Source organism: Physeter macrocephalus, chromosome 7 (genome assembly GCF_002837175.3).
Source record: "Physeter macrocephalus isolate SW-GA chromosome 7, ASM283717v5, whole genome shotgun sequence".
Taxonomy (NCBI): domain Eukaryota; kingdom Metazoa; phylum Chordata; class Mammalia; order Artiodactyla; family Physeteridae; genus Physeter; species Physeter macrocephalus.
Window position 1 is genome coordinate 108,211,012 of NC_041220.1, and position 12,762 is coordinate 108,223,773.

At 46.2% G+C, this 12,762-nt stretch overlaps 1 protein-coding gene across 2 annotated transcripts in view; it reads left to right on the forward strand.

Moving 5' to 3' along the window:
• EVC (EvC ciliary complex subunit 1) overlaps positions 1 to 12,762 on the forward strand; it is an 81,276-nt gene that overhangs the window by 10,724 nt on the left and 57,790 nt on the right. For both annotated transcript variants that reach the window (XM_024119412.3, XM_024119413.3), the window contains exons 3-6: positions 1,917 to 2,000; positions 4,083 to 4,315; positions 5,750 to 5,834; positions 12,530 to 12,628. In XM_024119412.3, the coding sequence (XP_023975180.1) occupies positions 1,917 to 2,000; positions 4,083 to 4,315; positions 5,750 to 5,834; positions 12,530 to 12,628 (501 nt within the window). The remainder of the gene's footprint in view (positions 1 to 1,916; positions 2,001 to 4,082; positions 4,316 to 5,749; positions 5,835 to 12,529; positions 12,629 to 12,762) is intronic.

Here is a 12,762-nt window from a genome sequence, read left to right on the forward strand (position 1 = left end):
GAAATAGGCAAACACGCATCAAGTGCCAGCACATAGTAGGCCCTCAATACTTGGATGGGGAGCCAGGTAAGAGGCTATTGCTGCCCCTTGGGGTAAATATAATGGTGGCTTGGGCCAGGGCTGTGGATCTGAGAGATGTTTAGGAGGTTAAGTTGGTGGGATTTGTGGTCGATTGGATGTGACAGATATGGGAGCGACAAGTATCTCAGGATCCAGCTTATGTCCCTGGGGCGTGGTGAAGCATGGCTCTTCCTCTTGTTCTCATTTGTGTCATGTCGACGGAGATGGATGGTGTCAGCTGAAGAGGAGGGACTCTGGAGCCAGGGAATTTGATTCAAATCCTGATTCTGACATTTAATAGCTGTGTCACCTTGGGTGCACAGCTCAACCTCTCTGTGTCATCTTCCCCATCTGGGAAATGGCAGGGTCCTTGGAAGTTTAAGGATGGATAGATGGACATATGAATGGTCCTTAAGTTTAAGGACCACATGTTGGTGGTCTTTCCCCACGCTTGTCATCTAAGTCTGTTTTTGCGAGTCCGAAGAGAGAGATAGACATGACAAGAACTGGGGCCCTTGCCCCAGAGCTTCCCCTCCTGCCCTGCTCAGAAGGGCACATGGCGACAGCCTCTCTGGAGATGTATACAGGCCACGTCACGGGCTCTGTTGGGTGCTGTTTCAACGTCACACAGCGTGAGGAAGAGATAAATTCTTCTGCTTTCCTTGTGATAGGATATGTAATTCCAAGGAGAGCTCAGCAATCAGAAATCAGTCATTTGTTATGGAGTTCTTTTTTTTAAGATTTAGTTGCAAAGCGTTAGAATCGATGTGGATGCAGTTTTCACCTGCCAGCCAGTTCAGAATTGCTGAGTAAAGATTCCTCCCGGCCTGGAGTGCCGGGCTCCTGAACTGCTGCCCGCCCAACTTCATTCACCTGCTGGTTGTGGCCAAGCATTTATTCAGCACCGACTGTGCAGAGTGCAGGGGTGACCCTGACAGGACAGCAATATGGAAAGGATGTGGGGCCTTTCTATATTGTGTGGAGAAGGCACGAATCAGTCCATCCGCTGCGGTTGGGGAGATGATCCCTGAGCAGTGTTTGATGGTGGCTCTTTACTACCGTGACTTATAGCTGTCCATCACCTCACTTCTGCTCTGTTCCAGCAGCTCTGCTGGGAGCTTTATCCACACCGTCCTTGGGGGCAGATGTGCTACCTGCTTACTGTCTGGGAAGACTGAGGCTCAGAAAAGTGAAAAGACCTGTCCAACCACTACTTTTCATTTAAGGGTCTGATCAAAAGCCTTGCATGAATATTGCCACACGTAAGTGGTTATACACCTGGCAGTGCTAAAAATATTTGGTTCCGTATTCCACCAAAAAGTGGTTCACAATTTTTAGGAAAACTTTTGGTGTTGTCAAGTTATTTAAATCCTTACTTCTTCCAAAGCTGAAGGCTTGGAATTAAATGAAGAATGTGCTATTTAACATTGGTCCGTTCGCCCACCCACCCATCTGTACAGCTACCCCTCCCACACCCATCCCTACACCCATCTATCCATCCATCCACCTGCCCATTCATCTGTCCATCTGTCCATCCATTCATATGTCTATCTAGCCATCCATCCTTCCATCCATCCATCCATCCATCCATCCATTCATGCATCCATCCTTCCATCCATACATCCATTCATCCATCCATCCATCCATCCTTCCATCCATCCATCCATCCATCCATCCATCCATCCTTCCATCCATCCATCCATCCTTCTAGCAAGTGAGCACTAAATGTGCTTATTATGGTCCCTTCCCGAGGCCATTGTTACAAATGGGATGTGGCATTTTGGAAACTCTTGGTGGTTTGTCCTTCATTTTACTGAAAGCCCCCATGCCATTTGTTTTTTTTTTTTCCTTCCCAGGAATGTGAGCCATCTTTCAATAGCAATATCACAGCGTTTGCACTGAAGGCAAAAGTCGTCTATCCCATCAATCAGAAGTTCCGGGTGAGAGTCCTGAGCTCCGTCTTACAAATGCAATTAACCAATAATGTGCTAGAGATTGGGGTAGGAGAAGGGGGATTAAATGTGCAATTTGGGGTCCTATTTGAGGATTTTATGGCAAGTCATTTTAATAGAGATAATTTTGTGGCTTTGTAATGGAGCATAACTTTAGGCTTAGTCCATTTTATGACAGTGCTGTCAGGGACAGGGTATGCCCATGGTATATATAACAAGGTATCCACAGGGACACCAGGTGACAGCACAGTAGGGCAGCATCTGCCCTGACCTTTTAACACTAGTACAAATACTAACAAGTTACTAACATTAATCCTTACAGACCCTGGGACTAATGCCAGCAGCTGAAACTGAACATTTACTGCCGGGCTGGCACAGTGCTAAGCATTTGTCATACATTACACATTTCAGTATTCCTTGCAACATTCCTATAAGGTAAATAATATTGTTCTCTCCACTTTATGCATAAGGAAACTGAGGCCGGGAGAGGTTAATGATCTGCTCAAGGTCATACTGCAGGAAGTGGCAGGGCAAGAGTCGTACCCTCAGGTCTTACACCTGGAGCCAGGAGTTCACACCTGTGGCTGGGAGTTTTGCAGAGAGCAGCATATTCCTTGATGTTTCAAGGAGCCCTCGGCCTATGTGATGTTCCATGAAAAAAATAGTTCCCTGGTCAAGTAAGTTGAGGAAAGTGCTGCCTGCTCTCCTGGAGATAAAGAGGACAGACTCAAACCCAGCTCCTATCTCAGCCGTTTACTCTTGGCCATTCCCTGATTTCTCAGGACCTCAGTTTCTTCATCAATAAAATGGGGGTAAAAGGCCCTCCTGCCTCACCCAGTTGTCTTGAGGGTGAGATAGGGAATTAGGCATAGGGCTTAGAACAGTGTGTGTTGTCTGCGCACTCAGTACGTGTTCAGTTTTTTAAATTATTATTTGCTTTTGAGGACAGCCAGAGCCTATCGAAGGCTCTGAGAATTCCTGTACCAAAGAAATGATTCTACCTTGTTCACGCAGACTTTCCCAAACTAATTTTTCTGTGGAACCCTCACAGTGAGCAGTAACTGGTTATAGTTCATGGGACTGCTCCCCGGAACACACGTTGGGAACCACTTCCTTCGCTATCCGGTGGGTGGGTGAAGGTACAAAACTCCCAGACCTGGGACATTCATTTGTCATCAGCACCCGTGCTAGGCAGGCTCTGTGGTGGGCACTGGTGATTATCCAGTGGTCAAGAGAGCACTGTCCTCACCCTGGAGGCCCTCCCAGCCTGGCGGACATTGCAGGATGGCGTGTGATAGCAGGCAGGACAGAAATGACCAGGGTCCTGTGGAACCCGGTGTGGCCCGGGGATCAGGGTAGGAAGATTCAGGGGTCTGTGTCCGGAGGGAGGGATGCTTCAACCCAGCAGACAGTGAGTTAGGGGTGTTTCAGGCAGGGGGACAAGAGTCTGGAAAGGCTCAGAAGCATGAACTGCTAGTGAGGGTTTGGAGCTGGCCAGCAGCTCAGTGCTACCTGGGCTTGCACCTCTGGGAGCAGCAGGAAACGAAGCTGGACATAGGGATGGCTGACATTTGCTGAGCTCTCTGGCTGTGCCAGGCACTAGGCTATGACCTCATGTGGTCATGGCAGTGCAAGGGGCTTGAGTTCCTTGTTAAGGGGCTTTGAGTCTATCCGAGGGCAGGTCAGTGGACAGAGCGGGCCTGGGGTCTGGGACAGCAGCCAGAGAGGCGGGGCAGGGCAGGCGGGCTGCTGGGGAGATCAGAGCTGGCAGCCGAGGGTGGGTACAGGTGGGCCGTCGGGGAACAGACCCAGGCTAATTGCTGGAGGGGAGGAGCCTGGTGCAGAGGGGCTGGCCTTTGGGGACAAGTGATGTGACAAGAGCTGTGACGAAGGCCCCTAGGGCCATGGCCGTGCCCCTGGGGCAGAAGCTCCACGGTGTCCACTCATACCCTCCCTGCCTGCCCCGGCTTGGCCTTCCTGGGAGCCACCGCGTGTGTCACTGGCGGAATTACGGAAACACTCATGATGGGTCATGTGGACTGAGAGTACACTTTCTCTCCTGCCCCCCAGCCTCTGGCCGACGGTTCCTCCAACCCATCTCTGCACGAAACCTTAAAGCAGGCAGTCTTGCCGAACCAGCCCATGGAGGCATCCCCTTCCAGCAGCCTGGGGAGCCTGAGCCAGGCTGAGAAGGACGACTGCAGCTCCTCGTCCAGCGTCCACTCAGCCACCAGTGATGACAGGTTCCTCGGTCGCACCTTCCTGGGGGCGAGCAGCTTCCCCGAGGCACTGACCTGCGAGAGGTGAGGAGGGGGTGGGATGGAGGATGCAGACTCATAGGCCGTATCATGCTCACTGGAGGAAATGGGGGCCCAGAGAGGTTAAGGACTCAGCCATGGACACACAGCGACCCAGTATCAGAGCTGGAGCTGAATGTGTGCTGCTGGCCAGCATGGGGGTCATGGAGCCAGGCCTGAGCCCTGGGGAGAGACAGACGGGACCTCCTTTAATCACTGACCTGCCCCGTGCACTGCATAGCAGCAGCTAGCGCTGGTTAAGTGTCTTCTGTGTACAAAATATTAAGCACTTTGCAGGGATTAATTCTCTCTGGGGCACAAGGAGCAGGTCTGTCTTATTCACAGCTGTGCACTACCACCCAGTGGGAGCCTGGGACAGGCACAGTGATGAACAAGTATTAATCAGTCAATGAATTAATTCCTCTTAACAGCCCTACGTTGTTAAGGTTGTGTAGTAGATGCTAATATTGCCCTCATTTTCAAAGAATAAAATGAGACACAGAGAGGCAGAGTGACCTGCCCAAGGTCACGCAGCAGGTGAGTGTTGGAGCCTGGTGTGACCCCACCACCTTATCTTGCAGCCCATGCTCTAAATCGCCAAACTGTCCAGCCCAGAGTAAGGCTTAGCACCCAGTAGGTGCTCAAAAAACTAGTCAGCAGGTTTGCACGTCAGTCCTCAGGCCTCTCTCAGATCTGAATTTGCATGAGTCCAAGGAGCCCTGGGTGACTTGAACCAGGCATGGCCTGGCTCAGGGCTGTGGAAAGAATGGACTCAGAACCCTGAGCTTGGTGTTGACTCTTAAGGTGGCCCCGGGAAGGAGGGACTTCGTTTAATTGGAGCTTTCTTGGCTCCCCTGCTTGGCTGGGAAGGGGTGTTTCTTCCCATTCGGACGAAGAGGACTTGAACAGTTCAGGTGGGAGTGTAGTCATTTAAAATGCGTTTGCCTATGTCGGAGAAAACGTCAAAGGCCTTTATCTTCACACTGTCAGTTATCTGCCCCTGTGGCCACGTGACCACTACTTGATATCTCTGACCCTTGATTTCCTGAGTCAGTTTCCTCATCTGTAAATGGCTGTGAGAATGTGTACATGATGGCAGAAAGGAAGGATGACACGTGACACTAGACATGAAAATGCCGGGGGGGCCCGGGGGGGAGTGCTCTTTTTCATTTCTCTCACCTTCCATCTCTTCCTGTGTTCTGTCTTTGATGTCTCGGGCAGCTGTTTCCTTCTGGTCACAAGTGGGTTTCAGATGGCTACTTCAATTGCTCCTTATGCACCTGGGGTGGCTGCGAGCAATCTCTGCATGCCGCAGAATTTAAAATCTGGAGTCAGGATGCACCGTGGCTTATCCTGCAGGGAGGTACTGATGACTCGGTAACCTTACCCCCCACTTCAAATACTCTGAAAGTCTCTTCTGTTTCCCTTTGGACTTTTCAGCGTGGACCTTGACTTGTGTATCTACAACCTTCACTTAAAAGACCTGCTGCATCTGGACGCGGCGCTGAGGCAGGAGAAGCATAAGGTAGGTGGAGCACTCAGGACCCGGGAGACAGGCTCTCCGTGTGCATGGAGTCCCGGAGACCCTTGGGAAACGGGTGTCGGTGACAGCGAAGCCGCCACAAGGGGAAGGCAGAGCAGGGTTAGGCGTCCGACCACAAAATGGAAAAGCAATTCGTGCCTGCAGACGGGGAGCAGGATTTACTTTAGCCAGTGCCATTGGGGTTAAAAGCAGAAAGCTGGGTACCTACTCTGTGCACACCTCCTGACGGAGACCAAAGAGAACAGGATTTTTAGAGGAATGATAATAGTGATCATAAGATTTATGAGTACTCACTATGTACTAGGTCCTGGGGGTGTTACACAGGTGGTTATTTTAAAGCTCACACAACCCGGCGAGGTGGGTGCCATCATTGTGTCCATTTTATAGATGGGGAAACTGAGGCACAGAGTGGCGACTGGCCCTAAGTCATAAAGTTCTAAGTTGGGGCTGAGATGGGAAGTTGAGTACCTTCTTATGGGTGTGCATTCTCCGAGTGAAGGAAGGAGAAATCAGAGCCATGGAGGAAACAAGATTGGTCTCTGCCAGATGCACATGGATCCATACTGGGTCCAGGTTACAGAAAATCAGAGGGATGAGTCCCACTGTAGCTACAGAACCTCCATGGGTTAGCCAGGCAGCAAGGCCACTGGGGTTAAAAAAAAAAGAATTATTTCAGGCTTCCCTGGTGGCGCAGTGGTCAACTACTGAGCCTGTGTGCCACAACTACTGAAGCCCGTGCACCTAGAGCCCGTGCTCTGCAACAAGAGAAGCCACCGCAGTGAGAAACCTGCGCACCGCAACGAAGAGTAGCCCCCGCTCGCCGCAACTAGAGAAAGCCCGCGCACGGCAACGAAGAGCCAAACGCAGCCAAAGATAAATAATTAAAATTAAAAAAATAAAATAAAATAAAGAATTATTTCTCCATGAGACACATCCTTTGAATTACTGAATGAGGGAGGAGACCTACAGAGAGAAGGGAGGAGAGAGAAGGCCTGTTGGGAAGAGAAAGGGAGGGGTAGATGGAGAGAGTGACAGACAGACAGACAAAGACAGATATGCCCACAGGTGCTTCATTGTAAACAGGAGAAATAAAAGAATATTAAGTTGAGGATGCAACAGAAAGAAATTTTGCTCTGTGTGAGCAGAACTGGCCTCGTAAACAGGTGCCAGTATTTGAAACCATAAATCATCCTAGGATTCCAGAAATCGAGCCTGTTCCTACAGCCCCACAGACCCCCATGCAGAGGCTCATGGACATGAGGCACGAGCCCACCTGCAGCTGCAGCCTGCTTTCACTTAGCCACACCTGGTCCTGCTTGGGGGCAGGTGGCCCTGGCGATTTTCTCAAAGGCTCTGCTCCCTGGAGGGTGATTGTTTCTGTGCTCAGAGCCCCATCCAGCTGGTGAGTGACGTAGTCCTGGCCCCTCGCCCCTGGAGGAGCCAGCGAATGCCCACAGGGAAGCAGCCTACTGTCATGAAGAGAGCATTCACTGTCACTCATCTGTGGGCAGCCTCCCCGCCCTGCTGGACACAATAATGGGGACAGCCCCTGCCTTTATGGAGCCCACTGTCCAGGGGAGAAATGGCAGTCAATAGACTGCACAAAATGCACAGAGGCAAAAAGTATGACAAAGCAAATGATGGAGTACCATGAGGGCATGTAAGAGAGGACCTGAGGGCATGTAGGCTTCAGGGAGGTGGTCAGGCTTCCTTGGAGGGAGATACTTAAGCTGGAACCTGGGAAAGTTCCAGGAGCACCAGATTAGGAATTAGAAACTTGGGTTCTAGTCCACCCTTTGACACTTACGAGCTGTGTGACTTTTTGTAAGTCACTTCCCCTCTCTGGGCCACTTTAGGAAAGGTGTGAAAATAATATACTTCCAGCTTTTACTCCATGGAATTACTAGGAAGTCAAGTCCCACTTTAAAAGTTCTCTGTAGGCAACGTTCTGGGCTCTGTTGGGCTGTGTGATCTGCGTCATCACAGCATCATTTATGAAACACTGAAACTCTGCTAGGCTAAACACTTTAAATGTCTGATCTCATTGAAACCTCAGTGCTGTTCCACTCATGAGGAACCTGAGTCTCAGAGAGGTCTAGGCAGTTGCCCAAGATCACACAGCTGGTAAACTGCAGAGTCCGAACCCAAATGAGGTTTGTTTGAGTCCAAGGTCTGTGTATCCTCAGAGCCCAGAACAGTGCCCTGCACATAGTAGGTGCTCAATAGAAATGTGTCTGGTTGACACCGTCGCCACCCTGGGAGAGCTGCTTTCTAATGGCTTTCCATTCACTGCAGGGCATGTCTTCATCGTGTGTAAGACCTAGAGAAACATGGGGAACAGGAGGGAACCATGTTACACAAAGACTTCAAATTTCATTTCTCTGGTAGAGATCCACTATCACAGGTCAGGGTTCAGAAGTGACTCAGACCAGTTGTGACCACCATGCAGCCAAGAAGCTTAGAGCTCTCTGGTGGCCCTTGAGGAGGAAGACACTGGTGCTGGGCTTGTCTAGGAGGTGGAGTTGTAACCTTTAAAAGCAGAATGGCAGAAAAGAAAATAGATCAGGGGATGTGGGAGGGGGGTGGCTAATATCAGAGGAGCACTAGGACTAGCGGATTTCTCCTGGTGCTGGAAAATTCTCTATCTTGATTGTGGCAATACATGGGGAAAAATTGCATGGAACCACACGCACACATATACACACAAATGAGTGCATGTAAAAATGGGTGAAAACTGAGTAAGGTCTGTAGTTAACTGTATTGGACTTATGTCCATTTTCAGGTTTGATATTGTACCACAGTGATGTAAGGTGTCACCCCTGGGGACAAAGCACACAGAACTCTGTACTGTTTTTCATCTTCCTCTAAGTCCATAATTATTCCAAATTTAAAAGTTTTTACAATTCAGAGGAATGGGACAAGACCTGTGAACGTTACTGATTCAGTTTGGGATCAAAAAGAAAGTAGATTTGAGATTAACATCTTGAGAAAAGAATGTTACTCTACATAGCCTCAGACTTCAGTGGATGGAAAGTCAAGACAATTTTTGTCTTTTTAGAGCTTATTAGCATTGGCAAGCATAATGAAGGTTGGTGAAGAGTTCTGGGTCTGTCCCTCATGGATGTCCCTTGTGACATGAGGCCAGTTGTCCAGATTTCTCAACTGAGAGTTCCTCATCTGTAAAATGGGGAATATTGACCAACCTCCTGCTGTGATGATCATTTGAGATAATATATATATTAACCTGGCACAGAAGAGTGTTTAACAAACCTTAAAACAAAGATCGTAAACTATGGCCCTTGGGCCAATCCAGCCATACCTTTTCTTTTACACATCACCTACGGCTGCCTTCATGCTGTAACAGCAGAATTCAGTAGTTGCAAAAGAGATAGTATGGCCTGCAAACCCCAAAATATTTACTTTGTGGACATTTGGAGAAAAACATTTGCTCACCTGTGCATTTAAAAATGTCTTACCACGGGGGCAGTCCCAGATGCCTGCATAGGAAGATCCGGTTCTCACCTCCTCCCATGGACACACTGAATCTATAGCTACATATGAAGTAGATCCCTCTGAAAAAGACCTAAAAACTGGTGAACAGCTCCTTCATGACTAACACTCTTGGCATACCCTCAACAAGTGGGACCCATCAAGAATAAATTAGGCTGCTGTGGAGCAACTAAGCCCGTGTGCCACTACTACTGAGCCCACACTCCTAGAGCCCATGCTCTGCAACAAGAGAAGCCACCGCAATGAGAAGCCCACTCACCGCAACGAAGAGTAGCCCCTGCTCACTGCAACTAGAGGGAGTCCATGCGCAGCAATGAAGACCCAACGCAGCCAAAAATAAATAAATAAATAAATAAATTTTTTTTAAAAGAAGAAGAGAATGAAAAAGAATAAATTAGGCTACTTAGACAAGCACAAAGGTTTGAGAGACAGCCATGAGCTAGGGCAAGGTTGAAAGATAAAGTTCATCTTTTACAAGGCCACTTCTTCAAGACTGGGAGAGGTAGCTGTTTTGCCTAATACATAGAAACAAACACAGTCAATCAAAATGAGGAAACAGAGCAATATGTTCAAACAAAAGAACAAGATAAAACATCAGGAAAAAAGCCTTGATGAAAAGGAGGTAAGTAATTTACCCGATTAAAGAGTTCTTCTCTGAAAGCTTTTCCTCTAAGATCAGGAACAATACAAGGATGCCCACTCTCGCCACTTTTATTCAACATAATGTTGGAATTACTGTCCAGAACAATTAGGCAAGGAAAAGAAATAAAAGGCATCCAAAATGGAAAGGAAGAAGTAAAGCTGTCAGTATTTTCAGAAGACATGATTTTATACATAGAAAAGACTGGACAAAAAACTGTTAGAACCGATAAATTCAGTAAAGTTACAGAGTACACAATGTACAAAAATATGTTGTGTTTCTATACACTAAAAACAAGCTATCAGAAAGAGAAATTGGGAAAACAATCCCATTTACAATTCAATCAAAAAGAATAAAAGACCTAGGAATAAATTTAGCCGAGGAGGTGAAAAACTTGTACACTGAAAACTTGACATTGATGAAAGAAATCAAAGAAGCCACAAATAAGTGGAAAGATATTCCATGCTCATGGGTTGAAAGAATTAGTATTGTTAAAATGTCTGTATTACCCAAAGTAATCTACAGATTCAATGCAATCCCTATCAAAATCTGAATGGCATGTTTCAAATAGAACAAACAATCCTAAAATTTGTATGAACCCACAAGACCCCAAATAGCCAAAGCAGTCTTGAGAAAGAAGAACAAAGCTGGTTATGTCAATTATTCTTCAAAAGAAAAAAGTGCCTTACTACACAAATAGGTCTAACTGACCTTTGACAGAGGTGCAAATGGAGTTCAGTGGAGGAATGATAAGCTTTTCATTAAATCATGCAGTTGGACATCCATAAGCAAAACAAAATGAACCTCAAGCTAAACCTCATACCTCATACAAAAATTAACTCAAAATGGATTATGTACTTAAATGTAAAATATAAAACCATGAATCTTTTAGAAAAAAAAACAAAGGGGAAAATCTTTGGGATCTAAAGAAAGAGTTCTTAGAGTAACACCAAAAGTGTGACCCATAAAAGGGAAAACAAATTAAAACTCGTCAAAATAAAAAACTTCTGCTCTGCAAAAAATCCTGTTAAGAGGATGAAGACTGAGGCAATATTTTGCAAGCCACATTCTGTAAAAAGACTAGTACCTAGAACATATGAGGAACTCTCAAACCTCAATCCTAGAGTCTGTCCTACAGAGTGAAGTTAAGTCAGAAAGAGAAAAACAAATACTCTATGCTAACACATATATATGGAATCTAAAAGAAAAAAAAATGCTTCTGAAGAACCTAGGGGCAGGATAGGAATAAAGATGCAGACGTAGAGAATGGACCTGAGGACACGGGGAGGGGGAAGGGTAAGCTGGGACGAAATGAGAGAGTGGCACGGACTTATATATACACTACCAAATGTAAAATAGATAGCTAGTGGGAAGCAGCCGCATAGCACAGGGAGATCAGCTCGGTGGTTTGTGACCACCTAGAGGGGTGGGATAGGGAGGGTGGGAGGGAGACTCAAGAGGGAGGAGATATGAGGATATATGTATATGTGTAGCTGATTCACTTTTTTATAAAGCGGAAACTAACACACCATTGTAAAGCAATTATACTCCAATAAAGATGTTAAAAAAATAATAATAATAAAAGAAAAAGAAATAAGTAAACAATCCGATTAGAAAATTGGCAAAAGACATGAACAGATTATTTCACCAAAAAGAATATACGGCTGGCAAGGAAACACACACAAAAGCACATGAAAAGATGTTCAACATCATTAAGCCATTAGGGAAATGCAGATTAAAACCACATGAGATATGACTACACACCTATCAGAATGACAAAAATAAAAATAACAGCACCACCAAATGCTTGTGGGGTTGTAATGAAACTGGATCACTCATACATTGCTGGTGGGAATATAAAATGCCACTCTGGAAAACAGGTGATTTCTCATAAAACAAAATATACAATTACCAGAAGACCCAGCAGTTGCAGTCTTGGACATTCATCTCAGAAACACATATGTTCAGTCAAAAACCTGTATGTGAATGTCCATAGCAGCTTTATTTGTAATAGCCCCAAACTGGGAACACTCAGATGTCCAGCAATAGGTGAGTGATTAAACGAATTGTGGACACAGCACCCTTGGACTTGCCAGGGTGTCCCTGCCTATGGAGGACCCTTCTTGGTTTAGAGGACATGTCCATCCATTGAGACGGGGCTGGAGTGAATGACTTTACACATCCCATTTCCATACAACCTTCCCTCTGATTCTTTCCACAAAGAAGCAACCCCCCTTCGCCTCATCTGTTTTCTTGACTCATGGAAATGGGGAAAGTGGGGGCTTCCCACAGAGTGGGCTCCTCATAAATATGTGCAGAAGAAATGAAACATTTTTCTTTAGAAGCTTCATGAAAATGCAGTCCATTACAGGCCATTGTCATGACTTTTAATCTGAGGTCTTTTCCTAGAGCAAAAAGTGTGTGGGCAGCTGGGGGAGACAGAAGGAAGGAGGCAGGAGAAAAAGGAGGGAAGGGAAATACCATTGTTGAAACCTTTCTCTTTGTTATGTTTCCTTTTTGGCAATAGATGTTTATTCAGATTTTTAAAATGTGCCTCCTTGACCTTCTTCCTAAAAAGAAGACTGATGATGAATTATACCAGAAGATTCTCTCAAAACAAGAAAATGTAAGTCTTCAACCTATATTTCAAAATAACTTAAAAATAGTTTATTGTGATAGATAAAACATAATATTATAGTAAAGTATTTTTTATGTATAAAAATAGTTTATTACAATATATACTTTTCAACACAATATGGT